The sequence below is a fragment of the Portunus trituberculatus genome, chromosome 2, assembly GCF_017591435.1.
Source record: "Portunus trituberculatus isolate SZX2019 chromosome 2, ASM1759143v1, whole genome shotgun sequence".
In the NCBI taxonomy this organism is placed as follows: domain Eukaryota; kingdom Metazoa; phylum Arthropoda; class Malacostraca; order Decapoda; family Portunidae; genus Portunus; species Portunus trituberculatus.
This window is the reverse complement of record NC_059256.1, coordinates 1,705,221-1,724,668: the sequence shown is the minus strand read 5'-3', so window position 1 is coordinate 1,724,668 and position 19,448 is coordinate 1,705,221. Positions and strand designations below refer to the sequence as shown.

The window sequence follows — 19,448 nt, the reverse complement described above, 5'->3', positions numbered from 1 at the left end:
TTAGACCATTTTATTGACATTAGCAAGGGTGTATGGAGGGCAGAAGATTAATGACCACAGTCTTCACTATTTTAATTGAGTTTTGTGTACCATTAGAGCATTTTATTGACATTAGCAAGGGTGTATGGAGGGCAGAAGATTAATGGCCACAGTCTTCACTATTTTAATTGAGTTTTGTGTACCATTAGACCATTTTATTGACATTAGCAAGGGTGTATGGAGGGCAGAAGATTAATGGCCACAGTCTTCACTATTTTAATCCCCCACATGAGTTTGTGAAGCTGTACAAAATCACCAAATAGTCACCACAAGGAATAGGGAGACTCATGTTTTTTAGGGCATTTTAAGACAGTGTGGCTACGATAAGACCATTTTATTGACATTAGCAAGGGTGTATGGAGGGCAGAAGATTAATGGCCACAGTCTTCACCATTTTAATCCCCCACATGAGTTTGTGAAGCTGTAGAAAGTCACCAAATAGTCACCACAAGGAATAGGGAAACACGTCACGCTACTGAAGGGGTTAAAGTTAGTGGCTAAGACAAGACAGTGTGGGGTGGATCAGCTGGTGGACAGAACACTGAAGTGGTGGCCATTTATAAGGGAGGCAGTAAGGAAGAGCCTCTTAACTATAGACCTGTGTCTCTAACAAGTGTGGTCGGTAAGATTTGTGAGAGGGTGATAAAGAAATATTGGATACGGTTCCTGGAGGATCATAAGTTATTATCGGATCATCAATTTGGCTTCAGGAAAGGGAGGTCATGTGTAACAAATCTACTGAGCTTTTATTCAAGAGTGGTTGACAAAATACAAGAGAGAGAGGATGGATGGACTGTGTATATTTGGATTTAAAGAAAGCTTTTGACAAGGTACCTCACAGAGACTGTTATGGAAATTAGAGATTTATGGAGGACTGAAAGGAAAAGTGTTAAAGTGGATGGAAAACTACTTGAGATGGAGGGAGATGAGAACGGTAATAAGGGATGCAAGGTCGGACTGGTTGGTGGTGGAGAGTGGAGTCCCACAAGGCTCAGTGCTGGCACCAATACTTTTCCTTGTATATATTAATGACATGCCAGAGGGAGTAAACAGTTATATTAATTTGTTTGCGGATGATGCGAAGTTGTGTAGGTGTGTGAAGAGTGAAGAAGATTGTGAAATTTTACAGGCAGATCTGGATAAGATTTGGGAGTGGAGCAAGAGGTGGCAAATGGAATTTAATCTGAGCAAAAGTCATGTGATGGAGATGGGGAAGAGTGGAAGACGGCCAAGAGGGTCATATAAGATGGGTGAAGAAGTAGTGTTGAAAAAGGTGGAAAAGGAAAAGGATTTGGGAGTGATAATACAAGACCATGGGCAGTTTGAGGCTCATATTGATAAGATGTTTGGAGAAACGTATAATTTGATAAAAATATTGGATTAGCCTTCCATTATATGGATAAAGATATGATGAAGAAATTAATTAGTATGGTAATTAGACCAAGATTGGAATATGCTGGAGTGGTTTGGTCCCCTTATAAAAAGAAGCATATAAGGAAGTTGGAGAGATTGCAGAGAATGGCAACAAAAATGGTTCCGGAATTGGCAGAAATGACCTATGAGGAGAGATTAAAAGAAATGAATTTGCTTACCTTGGAACAAAGAAGAGAAAGAGGAGATTTAATACAGCTTTATAAACTGTTGAGTGGAGTGGATGAAGTGGATAATGAGCAAATGATGTTGAGAGAGGAAAACTTAAATAGAACTACGAGATCGCATAGTACAAAGATAGCCAAGGGAATATGCTTGAAGGATGTGAAGAAATATAGTTTCCCGCAGAGATGTGTGGAGGTGTGGAATGGTTTGAGTGAGGAGGAGGTGTCAGCGAGGAGTGTGCACAGTTTTAAAGGAAGGTTGGATGTGTGTGGATATGGAGACCAGGCCACACCAGTATGATACACACACCATGGAAAATTACACACACACACACACACACACACACCTTATAGCATTACAAAGTGTGTGTTCTAATAGTAGTAGTAGAAGTTAATAGTAATTGGAAACACATTTTTTCTTTAATACTAGAGAGAGAGAGAGAGAGAGAGAGAGAGAGAGAGAGAGAGAGATTTTCCTGTTTTGTCAATCCATACTAAAACTTTCCTCCTGTTCTCTCTCTCTCTCTCTCTCTCTCTGAAACCTACATAAAAGAAAACAATAACCACAATAAACAAACAAATAAATAAATAAATAAACTACAAATATTTCTCTCACTCACTGGGCAGAATAAAAAAACGAACACTTTTCTATCACATTTCTCCCTCTTCCCCCATTCGTAGGCGGGCCCCGGCGTGTAAGTAGGCAGGCTAGACTCTTAAGTAAATGTGTAGTGCGTATTGTAAGTGTAAGTCGAGAAATAAGAGAGAAATTAATCAAAATATCCGATGTTTACGAAGAAACCCATTGTGTAGGGGTCATTTTTCCCAGTTCCTCCGTCATTTATCGCTATTTCTCCCACTTCCCTGCTTCGTAAGTGGGCCGCGGCTTGTAAGTAGGTAGGTAAGTGATGTAAGTAAGGCTGTAGTGAGCGAGAGACCTGTAAGTGGCGAGATAAGTGAAAAAATAAGCAAATTCCGCACCTCATCCTGTCTCTCGTCTGCCATTGTACCCTCACCTATTCGCCACTATCTCCTATATTTATTGCATTTTTCCCCACTTCCTCCTTCGTGAGTGACCCAGAGCCTGTAAGTAGATAGGTAAGTGATGTAAGTAAGGCTGAAGTGAGCGAGAGACGTGTAAGTGGCGAGATAAGTGAGAAAACAACCAAATTCCAACACGAAACCACATCACCCCTGCCATTGTCTTCCCCCATCATTTCCTCTTTCTTCCGTCTTTTATCCAATTTCTCGCTATTCTCTGCCTTCGCGAACAGAGGCACGGGTAGACACCAATAGCCCAACACCACACAACACCGCAACACCCACAAAAACCCCCGGAAAATACAAATAAACCAAGAAATAAGGGAGTCACAAGAGGGCAGCCATTGTGCTAACCCTATCCCATGTCGATATATTTTCCTATTTTTCCCCCATTTTCCCAACGCCCAGGGCCGCGGCGGGGATAGTACAGGTAGATGGATAGTAGTAGTGATAGTAGGGCACGGGAAATCATAGTTACCTGGTCTAATAACATAAAGGTGGCCTGATTTGTGGGCAGAGAGGCGAAGGTTGGAGATCTCACACATAAACAGACCTTCCTTGCACCTCACCTCAGCTGGGCCGCCTTACTCACTTTTCCCGCGCATTTCCTTTCCTCCGCCGCTAAACTAACTAGTACCTAAACTCACCCGGCGGAGGATTACACTACCCTCCATAAAAAGGGGTTATTTAAGGGTTTTGAGGGGTTTAATAAGGTTTTTTGCCTTTATTTCATAAGTTTATAGGGACATCTCAGGTCTCCATAGCTGGGTATTAGTGTACGGTTTGCCAGGCCAGTTGTACAAAATCATTATTATTTATCTAGCTTGTTATGGCGTTCTTCCTTGTAAACTGTGTCAATAAATGCTTGTTGTTATTTTTAAGTTTGTTTTATTGTGTTTTTATTATTCATCATTGTTTTTTTTAGTTTTTGGTATGTTTTTGTGTCTACATGAAACATATGGCTGCCACCGCGGACATTACGAACTATTAATGCACTGTTATTGGTGAAAGAGGGATGTTTAAGGGTTTTTTAAGGGTGTTAAGGGTTTAGTAAGGGTCTTTATCTTCATTTTAAGGTCTTTTGGGCATATCTATGGTGCCCTTATCTGAGTTTCAGGGTACGGTTTTCCAGTCGAATTGTACAAAATCATTATTATTTATCTAACTTGTCATGGCGTTCTTCCTTGTACACTGTGTCAATAAATGCTTGTTGTAATTTTTAAGTTTGTTTTTTGTCATTTCTATTATTCATCATTGTTTTTTTTTTTTTCTTTCTTTTTTTTTATAATAGATATGTTGATTTTGGAAACATGACTGCTATGGCGGAATATACAAACTATTAATGGTTATATGGAGTAATCACCCCATTACTCCATCATATCATAAGCCTTGTCTATCCATTATCTCTTTATCTTTCTAATTTCCCTCTGATTAAGCCATTATTATTGTACGAGATTTAAATACATCAATAAGAAGATTAGATATAGAGAAACTTATTAATACGATTGATTGAAATATTTATTATTGTAACAGTGTATTTCAAAGATGGCTGCTCAATTATATACAAACTAGATAGGTAATAATATTTTTAAGCCTTCCTTCTATGATTAATATGAGAGTTGAGAGAAATGTAGCTCTAAGAAAGCCATGGCGTTTGTTTACATTTGCTATGCCACGTCGCCATAACAATACACGGGTAAGGGAAACAAATACACGAGTTTACCTTAAAATAGTCACGTTTTCTATCTTACCTAAATTTTAAGGTTAACTCAACTAAATAAAACATCTCTTGCCATTACTATAAGAACCATTTTATTTATCTACACCTAATATAGCAAGCCTCTCATAACAACACCCGTAAAACACAAAATAGATCAATAAATAAATAACAAATTACACGTGTCTATCTTAAAATAATTACGTCCTCAAATAATTTTAAGGGTGACTCAACTAAAAACTGCTTCCTCTAACAATTTCTCTTATTAATTCCTTCAGTAGTATAACGTGCTTCCATATTCCTTGTGGTGACTATTTGGTGATATTCTACAGCTTCACAAACTCATGTGGGGGATTAGAATAGTGAAGACTGTGCCCATTAATCTTCTGCCCTCCATACACCCTTGCTAATGTCAATAAAATGGTCTAATGGTGCACAAAACTCTAGGTAAAAATGTGTCCCAGTATTAAAATGGCCTAAAAACATGCCAAACGGTCTTAAAATGGCCTATAAACATGCCAAACTGTCTGAAAATGCCCTAAAAACATGTCAAAATGCTCTAAAAGTATGCCAAACTCTTAAAATGCCCTAAAAACATGTCAAACTGTCTTAAAATATTCTAAAAACATGCCAAACCATCTTTATATGCCCTAAAAACATGTCAAACTGTCTGAAAATGCCATCAAAACATCTTAAACTGTCTTAAATGACCTAAAACATGTCAAACTTTTAAAATGCCCTCAAAATATCAAACTGTCTTAAAATGCCCTCAAAATGTCAAACTGTCTTAAAATGCCGTCAAAATATGTCAAACTGTCTTAAAATGCCCTCAAAACATGTCAAACTGTCTTAAAATGCCCTCAAAACATGTCAAACTGTCTTAAAATGCCCTCAAAACATGACAAACTGTCTTAAAATATCCTCAAAACATGTCAAACTGTCTTAAAATGCCTCAAATATGTCAAACTGTCTTAAATACCCTCAAAATATGTCAAACTGTCTTAAAATGCCATCAAAACATGTCAAACTGTCTTAAAATATCCTCAAAACATGTCAAACTGTCTTAAAATGCCCTCAAAACATGTCAAACTGTCTTAAAATACCCTCAAAATATGTCAAACTGTCTTAAAATGCCCTCAAAACATGTCAAACTGTCTTAAAATACCCTCAAAACATGTCAAACTGTCTTAAAATGCCCTCAAAACATGTCAAACTGTCTTAAAATATCCTCAAAACATGTCAAACTGTCTTAAAATGCCCTCAAAACATGTCAAACTGTCTTAAAATACCCTCAAAATATGTCAAACTGTCTTAAAATGTCCTCAAAACATGTCAAACTGTCTTAAAATACCCTCAAAACATATCAAACTGTCTTAAAATGCCCTCAAAACGTGTCAAACTGTCTTCTTAAAATGCCCTCAAAACATATCAAACTGTCTTAAAATGCCCTCAAAACATGTCAAACTGTCTTAAAATACCCTCAAAACATGTCAAACTGTCTTAAAATACCCTCAAAACATGTCAAACTGTCTTAAAATGCCCTCAAAACATGTCAAACTGTCTTAAAATCCTCAAACATGTCAAACTGTCTTAAAATGCCCTCAAAACATGTCAAACTGTCTTAAAATGCCTCAAAACATGTCAAACTGTCTTAAATGCCTCAAAACATGTCAAACTGTCTTAAATGCCTCAAAACATGTCAAACTGTCTTAAATGCCTCAAAACATGTCAAACTGTCTTAAAATACCCCTCAAAACATGTCAAACTGTCTTAAAATGCCCTCAAAACATGTCAAACTGTCTTAAAATACCCTCAAAACATGTCAAACTGTCTTAAAATGCCCTCAAAACATGTCAAACTGTCTTAAAATGCCCTCAAAACATGTCAAACTGTCTTAAATGCCCTCAAAACATGTCAAACTGTCTTAAAACCCTCAAACATGTCAAACTGTCTTAAAATGCCCTCAAAACATGTCAAACTGTCTTAAAATGCCCTCAAAACATGTCAAACTGTCTTAAAATGCCCTCAAAACATGTCAAACTGTCTTAAAATGCCCTCAAAACATGTCAAACTGTCTTAAAATGCCTCAAAACATGTCAAACTGTCTTAAAATGCCTCAAAACATGTCAAACTGTCTTAAATGCCCTCAAAACATGTCAAACTGTCTTAAAATGCCCTCAAAACATGTCAAACTGTCTTAAAATGCCTCAAAACATGTCAAACTGTCTTAAAATGCCCTCAAAACATGTCAAACTGTCTTAAAATGCCCTCAAAACATGTCAAACTGTCTTAAAATGCCTCAAAACATGTCAAACTGTCTTAAAATGCCTCAAAACATGTCAAACTGTCTTAAATGCCCTCAAAACATGTCAAACTGTCTTAAAATGCCTCAAAACATGTCAAACTGTCTTAAAATGCCCTCAAAACATGTCAAACTGTCTTAAATGCCCTCAAAACATGTCAAACTGTCTTAAAATGCCTCAAAACATGTCAAACTGTCTTAAATGCCCTCAAAACATGTCAAACTGTCTTAAAATGCCCTCAAAACATGTCAAACTGTCTTAAAATGCCCTCAAAACATGTCAAACTGTCTTAAAATGCCCTCAAAACATGTCAAACTGTCTTAAAATGCCCTCAAAACATGTCAAACTGTCTTAAAATGCCCTCAAAACATGTCAAACTGTCTTAAAATGCCCTCAAAACATGTCAAACTGTCTTAAAATGCCCTCAAAACATGTCAAACTGTCTTAAAATGCCCTCAAAACATGTCAAACTGTCTTAAAATGCCCTCAAAACATGTCAAACTGTCTTAAAATGCCCTCAAAACATGTCAAACTGTCTTAAATGCCCTCAAAACATGTCAAACTGTCTTAAAATGCCTCAAAACATGTCAAACTGTCTTAAAATGCCCTCAAAACATGTCAAACTGTCTTAAAATGCCCTCAAAACATGTCAAACTGTCTTAAATGCCCTCAAAACATGTCAAACTGTCTTAAAATGCCCTCAAAACATGTCAAACTGTCTTAAAATGCCCTCAAAACATGTCAAACTGTCTTAAATGCCCTCAAAACATGTCAAACTGTCTTAAAATGCCCTCAAAACATGTCAAACTGTCTTAAATGCCCTCAAAACATGTCAAACTGTCTTAAAATGCCCTCAAAACATGTCAAACTGTCTTAAAATGCCCTCAAAACATGTCAAACTGTCTTAAAATGCCCTCAAAACATGTCAAACTGTCTTAAAATGCCCTCAAAACATGTCAAACTGTCTTAAAATGCCCTCAAAACATGTCAAACTGTCTTAAAATGCCCTCAAAACATGTCAAACTGTCTTAAAATGCCCTCAAAACATGTCAAACTGTCTTAAAATGCCCTCAAAACATGTCAAACTGTCTTAAAATGCCTCAAAACATGTCAAACTGTCTTAAAATGCCCTCAAAACATGTCAAACTGTCTTAAAATGCCCTCAAAACATGTCAAACTGTCTTAAAATGCCCTCAAAACATGTCAAACTGTCTTAAAATGCCCTCAAAACATGTCAAACTGTCTTAAAATGCCCTCAAAACATGTCAAACTGTCTTAAAATGCCCTCAAAACATGTCAAACTGTCTTAAAATGCCCTCAAAACATGTCAAACTGTCTTAAAATGCCTCAAAACATGTCAAACTGTCTTAAAATGCCCTCAAAACATGTCAAACTGTCTTAAAATGCCCTCAAAACATGTCAAACTGTCTTAAAATGCCCTCAAAACATGTCAAACTGTCTTAAAATGCCCTCAAAACATGTCAAACTGTCTTAAAATGCCCTCAAAACATGTCAAACTGTCTTAAAATGCCCTCAAAACATGTCAAACTGTCTTAAAATGCCCTCAAAACATGTCAAACTGTCTTAAAATGCCCTCAAAACATGTCAAACTGTCTTAAAATGCCCTCAAAACATGTCAAACTGTCTTAAAATGCCCTCAAAACATGTCAAACTGTCTTAAAATGCCCTCAAAACATGTCAAACTGTCTTAAAATGCCCTCAAAACATGTCAAACTGTCTTAAAATGCCCTCAAAACATGTCAAACTGTCTTAAAATGCCCTCAAAACATGTCAAACTGTCTTAAAATGCCTCAAAACATGTCAAACTGTCTTAAAATGCCCTCAAAACATGTCAAACTGTCTTAAAATGCCCTCAAAACATGTCAAACTGTCTTAAAATGCCCTCAAAACATGTCAAACTGTCTTAAAATGCCCTCAAAACATGTCAAACTGTCTTAAAATGCCCTCAAAACATGTCAAACTGTCTTAAAATGCCCTCAAAACATGTCAAACTGTCTTAAAATGCCCTCAAAACATGTCAAACTGTCTTAAAATGCCCTCAAAACATGTCAAACTGTCTTAAAATGCCCTCAAAACATGTCAAACTGTCTTAAAATGCCCTCAAAACATGTCAAACTGTCTTAAAATGCCCTCAAAACATGTCAAACTGTCTTAAAATGCCTCAAAACATGTCAAACTGTCTTAAATGCCCTCAAAACATGTCAAACTGTCTTAAAATGCCCTCAAAACATGTCAAACTGTCTTAAAATGCCCTCAAAACATGTCAAACTGTCTTAAATGCCCTCAAAACATGTCAAACTGTCTTAAAATGCCCTCAAAACATGTCAAACTGTCTTAAAATGCCCTCAAAACATGTCAAACTGTCTTAAAATGCCCTCAAAACATGTCAAACTGTCTTAAAATGCCCTCAAAACATGTCAAACTGTCTTAAAATGCCTCAAAACATGTCAAACTGTCTTAAAATGCCTCAAAACATGTCAAACTGTCTTAAATGCCCTCAAAACATGTCAAACTGTCTTAAAATGCCTCAAAAATGTCATGTCATGCCCTCAAAACATGTCAAACTGTCTTAAAATGCCCTCAAAACATGTCAAACTGTCTTAAAATGCCTCAAAACATGTCAAACTGTCTTAAAATGCCCTCAAAACATGTCAAACTGTCTTAAAATGCCCTCAAAACATGTCAAACTGTCTTAAAATGCCCTCAAAACATGTCAAACTGTCTTAAATGCCCTCAAAACATGTCAAACTGTCTTAAAATGCCCTCAAAACAAACTGTCTTAAATGCCCTCAAAACATGTCAAACTGTCTTAAAATGCCCTCAAAACATGTCAAACTGTCTTAAAATGCCCTCAAAACATGTCAAACTGTCTTAAAATGCCCTCAAAACATGCCAAACTGTCTTAAATGCCCTCAAAACATGCCAAACTGTCTTAAAATGCCCTCAAAACATGCCAAACTCTTAAAATGCCCTCAAAACATGTCAAACTGTCTTAAAATGCCCTCAAAACATGTCAAACTGTCTTAAAATGCCCTCAAAACATGTCAAACTATCTTTAAATGCCCTCAAAACATGTCAAACTGTCTTAAAAATGCCCTCAAAACATGTCAAACTGTCTTAAAATGCCCTCAAAACATCTCCATATCCCCACTACTACTACTACTACTACTACTACTACTACTACTACTACTACTACTACTACTAGTACTACCACCACCACCACCACGACTGTATTTAAGGCAACACAAACAAAGATAGGAAAACACAAATCATTTTATTTATTTATTACAATTAAATGTTCTCTCTCTCTCTCTCTCTCTCTCTCTCTCTCTCTCACTCTCTCACACTTTGTATGTACAGAAACCAGACAATGAAAAACAAATTGCATAAAAAAACAGAATTATTTGTGTGTTTACGTAATTAACTCAAAAAAATGCCTCGGAAATAAAAATAACAATAATAATAATAATAATAATAATAATAATAATTTATCTATAGTCTCTCTAAGTGGAGGAAACGTGGAGGTGCGGAGGGAACAGGTGGAGGTAACTTCACTCCACGTCCTCCTCCATGACCTTGCTGCCTCCATCTTTCCCTCCACCTGCAGCTTGAAGTATGCTCTGGAAGGAGAGAAAAGAGAGAGTGAGTGGACAGAGACAGAGACAGAGAGAGAGAGACTCATACACCCTGCAACACCCTAAACACCCCATACACCACCATACAACACACCTCAAAACACCCTTACACACTCAACACCACCAAAAATCCCTCTAAACACCCCATACACCACCATACATGCAGAAAACACCCCATACAGCACATACACCACCATACAACACCCAAAACACACCTTCAAACACCCTTACTCACTCAACAACCCTCAACACCACCAAAACACCAAAACACCCTAAACACCCTAACACACCCCAAACACCCTAAAACACACCAAAACACCTCAAACACACTCCACAACACCCAAAAAACAGATACACACCTAAAACACACAATAACCCCTAAAAACCTAACAAAACACCCCCAAACACCCCCACATACACATACACACTGCAACACCTCACAACACCTACACACCCACCACAAAACACACCAAAAATCACTCACACTCACAAAATACACCCAAAACACACTCAAAAATCCCTTTAAACACTTCAAAACACCTAAAACACAAAACAATAAACACACCTCAAAACTCCCCAAACATCCCAAAACTCCTCAAACACCCCAAACACCACAAACCACCTCAAACACCCAAACACTCCAAACACTTCAAAACACCCAAAAAACACCTAAAAACACCACAAAACACCCCCAAAACACACATACAACCCCCACACAACATCCCTACACCCCGACAACACCCCAGATGCCCTGTATACCTCCAAAACACTCTCACACCCACAAAATACACCCAAAACACAAAAACCCAAAACTTCCGCAAAACACCCCCACAACACCCCAGACACTCCCTATACCAACAAAACACTCTCACATCCACAAAATACCCCTAAACACCCCAAAACACCCCACAACACCCCAGACATCCTATACCACCAAAACACTCTCACATCCACAAAACACCCCAAAACCACCAAAACACCACAAAAACACCCCCACAACACCCCAGACACTCCCTATACCACCAAAACACTCTCACATCCACAAAACACCCCAAAAACACCCCAAAACACCTCAAAACCAAACACCCCAGACACTCCCTATACCACCAAAACACTCTCACATCCACAAAATACACCAAAAACACTCCAAAACACCCCAAAATCCCCAAACACCCCAAAACACCCCACAACACCCCAGACATCCCTATACCACCAAAACACTCTCACATCCACAAAACACCCCAAAAACACCCCAAAAACACCCCAAAACACCCCAAAACACCCCAAAATCCCCAAAACACCCCAAAAACACCCCAAAACCCCCTCAAAACACCCCAGACACCCCCACATTACCTCTCCAACAGAAGGTAGTTTATGCAGAAGCAGCTGGAACACTTGCGGTGGCAGAGTCTGCTGCAGCACCTGAAGCAGCTGCTGGGGCTGCCCACACACCGCCACAGCCCGGCTCAGATGGTCCACCCCTGACTCAATCTCACCCTGGGCCAGCAACTCCTCTCCAGCCTGTCAGAGGAGGAGGAGGAGGAGGAGGAGGAGGAGGAGGAGGAGGAGGAGGAGGAGGAGGAGGAGGAGGAGGATGTTTGAGAGGAGAGGAGAGAATTGATGATGATGATGAGGAGGAGGAGGAGGAGGAGGGAGGAGAGGAGAGGAGAGGAGGAGGAGAGGAGAGGAGGAGGAGAGGAGAGGAGAGAGGAGAGGAGGAGGAGGAGGAGGAGGAATAAGGTAAGGTTTGTTTGTAAGAAAGAGAAAAGATTAATTGAGGAGGAGGAGGAGGAGGAGGAGGAGGAGGAGGAGGAGGAGGAGGAGGAGGAGGAGGAGGAGGAGGAGGAGGAGGAGGAGGAGGAGGAGGAGGAGGAGATTGACAAGAGAAGAAGAGGAGAAGATGCATGGGAAAGAGGAGGGGGGGAGGGAGGAGGAGGAGGAGGAGGAGGAGGAGGAGGAGGAGGAGGAGGAGGAGGAGGAGGAGGAGGAGGAGGAGGAGGAGGAGGAGGAGGAGGAGGAGGAGGAGGAGGAGGAGGAGGAGGAGGAAAAACCATGACTTAATAACAAAATAACATCAACTCTCTCTCTCTCTCTCTCTCTCTCTCTCTCTCCTTCTTTCTCTTTCATATTCATTTTACTCTCTCTCTCTCTCTCTCTCTCTCTCTCTCTCTCTCACCTGGACCTCGGACAAGAAGAATTTCTGGACCGCCTCTTGGTCTTTGAGGTTGGGCCAGGTTACAGTGCCCCCACCGCTGCCCCGGCCCCTCAGAGCACGGCGACCTGGAGAGAGAGAGAGAGAGAGAGAGAGAGAGAGAGAGAGAGAGAGAGAGAGAGAGAGAGAGAGAGAGAGAGAGATATTTGGGTATGTTTTGAAGTGTTTTGTGTGTTTTGTGTGTTTGTGTGTTTTGTGGTGTTTTGGGGTGTTTTGGTGTTTTTTGGTGTTTTTGTGTGGTGTTTTGATGTGTTTTGTGTTTTGTGTTTTGTGGTGTTTTGGTGTGATTTGTGGTGTTTTTCGTTTTGGTGTTTGGGTGTTTTAGGTGTTTTGGTGTGTTTTGTGGTGTTTTTGGTGTGTTTTTTGGTGTTTTTATGGTATTTTTGGGGTGTTTTTGAGAGAGAGAGAGAGAGAGAGAGAGAGAGAGAGAGAGAGAGAGAGAGAGAGAGAATAAATAAACCAAACACATAAAGATAAACTAAACAGCCCTAAAATAAATACAATGGACCCTCGGACTTGGAAAACCTCAGACTTGGACCAAAAAATTCCAATGACTCAGCCCTCAAGAGTCAGAACTGGAACCTGAACCTCGAACAACCTCAAGGAAGGACTCTTGGTGTTGTTGGAGGGGAGGGGAGGGAGGTGAGGGGAGGGGAGGTGAGGTTAGGTTAGGTTAGGTTAGGTTAGGTTAGGTGAAACAGTGTGGCATAGAGGTGATGGTGGTTAGGTTAGGTTAGGTTAAGGTTAGGTTAGGTTAGGTTAGGTGAGGTTAGGTGAGGTTAGGTTAGGTTAGGTGAAACAGTGTGGCATAGAGGTGATGGTGGTAGGAGTAATGGTAGTTAGGTACGGCTACACACCACTAACCACAATTTACAACCACAATCCATAAAATACTCCCTTATCAATAGTTGTGGTAGTGGTGGTGGTTGTAACAATGGTTAGGTTAGACTAGTCACCACCACACACTCTCATCTACCACCACCACCACAATCACCAACCCAAATCCACAAACATCAATTAAAAGTGGTCAATTTTCACAGTTGATGACAATACATCAATTACACCTTTGACAGCGCCGTGGCAGCAGCCCAGGCCTCCGCTGCTGTGTTACCCTTGAGCAGCAGCCCAGGCCTCCGCTGCTGTGTTACTCTTGAGCAGCAGCCCAGGCCTCCGCTGCTGTGTTACTCTTGAGCAGCAGCCCAGGCCTCCGCTGCTGTGTTACTCTTGAGCAGCAGCCCAGGCCTCCGCTGCTGTGTTACTCTTGAGCAGCAGCCCAGGCCTCCGCTGCTGTGTTACTCTTGAGCAGCAGCCCAGGCCTCCGCTGCTGTGTTACTCTTGAGCAGCAGCCCAGGCCTCCGCTGCTGTGTTACTCTTGAGCAGCAGCCCAGGCCTCCGCTGCTGTGTTACTCTTGAGCAGCAGCCCAGGCCTCCGCTGCTGTGCTCTGAGCAGCAGCCCAGGCCTCCACTGCTGTGTTACTCTTGAGCAGCAGCCCAGGCCTCCGCTGCTGTGTTACTCTTGAGCAGCAGCCCAGGCCTCCGCTGCTGTGTTACTCTTGAGCAGCAGCCCAGGCCTCCGCTGCTGTGTTACTCTTGAGCAGCAGCCCAGGCCTCCACTGCTGTGTTACTCTTGAGCATGGTTGCCAACAATTCGCTCTGGATTAGCCAGGAGACTATGGCCCCCAAGACCCCTCTGCAGACTAGCCATGGGGCTGTGCCCCTCAAACCGTCCCCTGGTTACTAACCAAACCCTAACCCACTACCAACACTATAGAGTGTAGTGTAAAGTGGGTCCTGGGTGTGGGTGTGGGTGTGGGTGTGGGTGGTGCCCCAGGGAGTGTGTGGTTGTCACATCTTGAGGCAAACTGTGAGGTGTCCTTGTGATCAGTGTGTTCACCAACACAAAACAAGCCTTACTGGCTGCTGTGCTGCCATGTTATCCACAGCACTAGTTTGCCCACACAGTAATCTTCTGTTTTGGTGAGTTATCCACACCACAACCACCACCCAGGGTCACTGGTCACTGGTCACCACATTGATGGATGGTGGACGGTGGACGGTGGACGGTGGGTATTCCGACTCAAATAGTGTATGGACTTGAGGGTCTAAGTAGTGGAGAAACGGGACAGAGCTACACTCCAACCAATAATGAAGCAGGAAGCACCTCCAGGGCCAGTGGTCCACTCTGACCAATGGCCTGCCTACACACTCAACAGTCACCTCACCTCACTAACTGTTGTAAGGTCCTCCCTTGTATGGACACCACACACCACACACCACACACCACACGCCACATAACACGTCACATAACACATCACACAGCACATAATACACCACACAGCACATAACACACCAACACACACATGCTTAGATAACACACCAACACAGCGGCCATTAGTCACATCAAATCCAGGAGCCATTTACCAGTACACAGACTATACCACCACCACCACCACCACGGCTAAATACCACCACCACCACCACCACGGCTAAATACCACCACCACCACCACCACCACGGCTAAATACCACCACCACCACCACGGCTAAGGTGTGGCGACTGCTGGCATCCCAAACCCGCGCCACCTCAGAGCCTAGTTACGGGATGTCTATACTACGCTAGTGCCGCAGCCGCCACCACCACCACCACCCGTACCAACCAAAACCACCAACTAACACTACCAACCACAACTACCACCACAACCACAATCCACAAAAATTAACCGTAACTCTCTTTATCAATAAATAGTAGTAGTAGTAGTAGTAGTAGTAAAACAGTACTAAAAAAACCACCACCACTACTACCACCACCACCACCACCACCATTCAATAACCAACATTACAACTTACGTCTCTCCCTCAGTTTCTTCTTGAAGTTGGGATCACTCCTCCTTCTATGGTCAAAATAGAGGCAATACCCAACAAATATGGCGCCAGCAACACCACACACCACTCCTAAGGCATTCCGGTACCACACAGCCATGCCTCCAGCCCCTTACAACCCTTAAAAAGCCCTAAATTTGGGTTTAAATAAGGGGTATGCAAGTACACGCTGGCTGGCTCCGGGTGTATAAGGGAAGGAACTTAAGCTTGTCTCGCTAAGGGATTCGAAACTATAGATGAGATAATTAAGGGGATTTAAGAGATTTAGGGATTTATATAGAAAGTTTTTGTTCTGTTTTAAGTTTAATTAATTTTCTTATCTCTTTTTCTATCTCTTTATTTCTTTTTTTTCTCCTTTTTTTCTCTCTTCTTCGTCTCAGTAAAGGATTGGAAACTATAGATGAGATAATTAAGGGGTTTAAGGAACTAAGGGGTTTATAAAATGGACTTGGTAATTTTTTAGGTTAATTTATTTTTTTATCTTTTTTTCTATCTCTCTATTTCTTTTAATCTCTTTTTTCTCTTTTTCGTCTCAGTAAAGGGTTGGAAACTATAGATGTGATAATTAAAGGAATTTAAGAGGTTTAGTGGTTTATATAAAGGATTTGGTTTATTTTTAGGTTTGTTTTATTTTTTCTCTTTTTTTCTTCCTTTCTTTCTCTTTCTTTTTTCTTTCTTTTTTCTCTCAGTAAGGGATTGGAAACTATAAATCAGATAATTAAGAGGATTTAAAAATTTTAGGGATTTAAAGAAAAATTGGGTAGCTTTTTAAGGTTTAGTTAATTTTTCTATCTCCTTTTCTTTTCTATTTATTTTTTTTCTCTTTTTCTCCTTTTCGTCTCAGTAAAGGATCCTAGTCTATAAGTGAGATAATCAAAGGGGTTTAAAAGATTCTGGGATTTACAGAAGAAATAGGATAAATTTCAAGGTTTATTTTATTTTTCTTTCTCTCTTTCTTCCTCTGTCTCTCTCTATCTCTCTTTTTTACTCTCTTTCTCTCTTTCGCCTCAGTAAAGGATTGGAATCTATAAGCGAGACAATGAAGGGAATTTAAAGGACTCAAGGCTTTATAGAAGAGATTGAGCTTTCTTTCACCTTTATTATATTTTCTTATCTCTTTATCTATCTCTATTTCTCTTTTTCTCTTTTTTTTCTTTTTTTTTTCTTTTTTTCTCTGCAATATTTATGTGTATTTATTTGTTTACTTAAATTCTTCTTTTTTTTTTTATATAATCGACCTCATAACTTGGTCCAGAGAGAGAGAGAGAGAGAGAGAGAGAGAGAGAGAATTTTGGTGTGTTTTTAGTGAAGAAATGTTTAAGAAAAATTGAGAGAGAGAGAGAGAGAGAGAGAGAGAGAGAGAGAGAGAGAGAGAGAGAGAGAGAGAGAGAGAGAGAAAGAAAGAAAGAGAGAGAGAGAGAGAGAGAGAGAGAGAGAGAGAGAGAGAGAGAGAGAGAAGATAAATGAAGAAAGAGAAAAAGAAAAGAAAAAAAAAAGAGAGAGAGAGAGAGAGAGAGAGAGAGACAGAGAGAGACACACAGACAGACAGACATACCCCAAAAAGCGCGGGAAAACTTAACCCATTGACACATCCTAACAAATCCTTCAATATCTGAGGATGGAAGGAATCGGATGCCACGGGGGGGCGGGTGGAGGAGCCTTAGGGATGCCTGAAGGAGGATCACTGAAGGATATGGGGTTAGGAGCGAAGGATAAGCTGAAAATCCCTTTAATATTACACGCCTCCTTAAATCGGCCGTCCTTTACTGAGTATCTAGACGGGAGCTTCAAAATAAGAGGTACTAATCTTTTTAAGGTATTTTTAAGGTATTTTAGGTATTTTAAGGGATTTTTAAGGTATTTAAGGTATTTCTAAGGCATTTTAAGGTATTTTAAGGAAATTTAAGGTATTTTTAGGATTTTAAACATATTCTAAGCTTATTTTGAGTAATATAAAGCGATTCAAGGCGAAAGAAAGCTTAAATATAGCCACAATTACTAGAAAATAGCTTGAATTAAGGTTATAACACTAATATAAGCTTTAAAACCAATAGGCTAATGTTTTTTAAGGGTGTTTTGGGTATTTTAAGCTTTTAAGGGAGAGAAAGCTTAAAAATACCACTAATATGAAGAGAAAGCTTTAGTTCAGTTATTAATGCCACAATATAAGCTTAAAAATGCCAGAATTGATAGAAGAAAGCTTAAAATTTACTTAAGTCTTATATTAATAGGCTAATTTTATTATTATTATTATTATTATTATTATTATTATTATTATTATTATTATTATTATTATTATTACTGCTACTATCACCACCACTACTACTACTACTACTACTACTACTACTACTACCTCTACCACTACTACTACTACTACTACTACTACTACTACTACTACTACTACTACTACTACTACTACTAGCCTTGTGGTAAAGACTTAATTAATGATACAAGCCTTGTGGTAAAGACTTAATGATACAAGCCTTGTGGTAAAGACTTAATTAATGATACAAGCCTTGTGGTAAAGACTTAATGATACAAGCCTTGTGGTACAGACTTAATTAATGATACAAGCCTTGTGGTAAAGACTTAATTAATGATACAAGCTTTGTGGTAAAGACTTAATTAATGATACAAGCCTTGTGGTACAGACTTAATTAATGATACAAGCCTTGTGGTAAAGACTTAATTAATGATACAAGCTTTGTGGTAAAGACTTAATTAATGATACAAGCCTTGTGGTACAGACTTAATTAATGATACAAGCCTTGTGGTAAAGACTTAATTAATGATACAAGCCTTGTGGTACAGACTTAATTAATGATACAAGCCTTGTGGTAAAGACTTAATTAATGATACAAGCCTTGTGGTAAAGACTTAATTAATGATACAAGCCTTGTGGTAAAGACTTAATTAATGATGCAAGCCTTGTGGTAAAGACTTAATGATACAAGCCTTGTGGTAAAGACTTAATTAATGATACAAGCCTTGTGGTAAAGACTTAATGATACAAGCCTTGTGGTACAGACTTAATTAATGATACAAGCCTTGTGGTAAAGACTTAATGATACAAGCCTTGTGGTACAGACTTAATTAATGATACAAGCCTTGTGGTACAGACTTAATTAATGATACAAGCCTTGTGGTACAGACTTAATTAATGATACAAGCCTTGTGGTACAGACTTAATTAATGATACAAGCCTTGTGGTACAGACTTAATTAATGATACAAGCCTTGTGGTAAAGACTTAATTAATGATACAAGCCTTGTGGTAAAGACTTAATTAATGATACAAGCCTTGTGGTACATACTTAATTAATGATACAAGCCTTGTGGTAAAGACTTAATTAATGATACAAGCCTTGTGGTACAGACTTAATTAATGATACTGACTTCAGTACCTTACATAGTAGTATAATATTTGAACTAACCCTCATTAAATTTTGGTGTCACTCTAATATATCAAAGGTCAACAATATCTCAAAGACCAAACATGTTCTCTCTCAGCATCGATCAGTGAACAATGTGCTTCCTCCTCTTGTTTTAGACGGTCAAGTTTTAGCTCCCCTTAATGGCGTGATATCTCTTGCAGTAGAAATAGACGATCATTTCAACTGTAGCGGCCATATTGAAGATGTACTATCAAAACTGTGACAGATTAGCTATATACAGTCATTTTGTATCGCGATGGTCAACATGTATTACACTCTGCCACTCTCACCTCACTCACTCTGTCTCACTCTGCCCAACCACATACATGGCTTTCATTTCTTAATAAATCAAAAATAGCAAAAGAAGACAATTTTAAGGTGTTTCTTCTCTATGAAAAATACGTTTCTACGAGAGATATTTATAGTAGAGAAAATATTGTTAGCATTGTTTCCAGACGTAAATATTTCACGCTTCTTTTTCATTTACAAATCTCTTGGACACAACTCAGTATTCTCAGTCATTGATAATCCTGTTCATATCCTGAGAAATAATGACCATTTAAGATGCCCTAC

At 39.5% G+C, this 19,448-nt stretch overlaps 2 protein-coding genes across 2 annotated transcripts in view; both read right to left on the bottom strand.

Moving 5' to 3' along the window:
- LOC123501845 (E3 ubiquitin-protein ligase TRIP12-like) overlaps positions 1–3,310 on the bottom strand; it is a 55,594-nt gene extending 52,284 nt beyond the window's left edge. Inside the window, 1 exon segment of the mRNA XM_045250875.1 lies at positions 3,154–3,310. The gene's annotated coding sequence lies outside the window, so the exon portion shown is untranslated.
- Positions 3,311–10,085: 6,775 nt separating this feature from the next.
- On the bottom strand, positions 10,086–15,642 carry LOC123501784 (mitochondrial import receptor subunit TOM20 homolog). Its single transcript, XM_045250807.1, has 4 exons — positions 15,410–15,642; positions 12,528–12,631; positions 11,705–11,872; positions 10,086–10,336 (listed from the first exon to the last, which is right to left on the bottom strand). The coding sequence occupies exons 1-4, from the start codon at positions 15,540–15,542 to the stop codon at positions 10,268–10,270; spliced, it is 474 nt and encodes a 157-aa protein (XP_045106742.1). The 5' UTR covers positions 15,543–15,642; the 3' UTR covers positions 10,086–10,267.
- Positions 15,643–19,448: the final 3,806 nt, after the last annotated feature.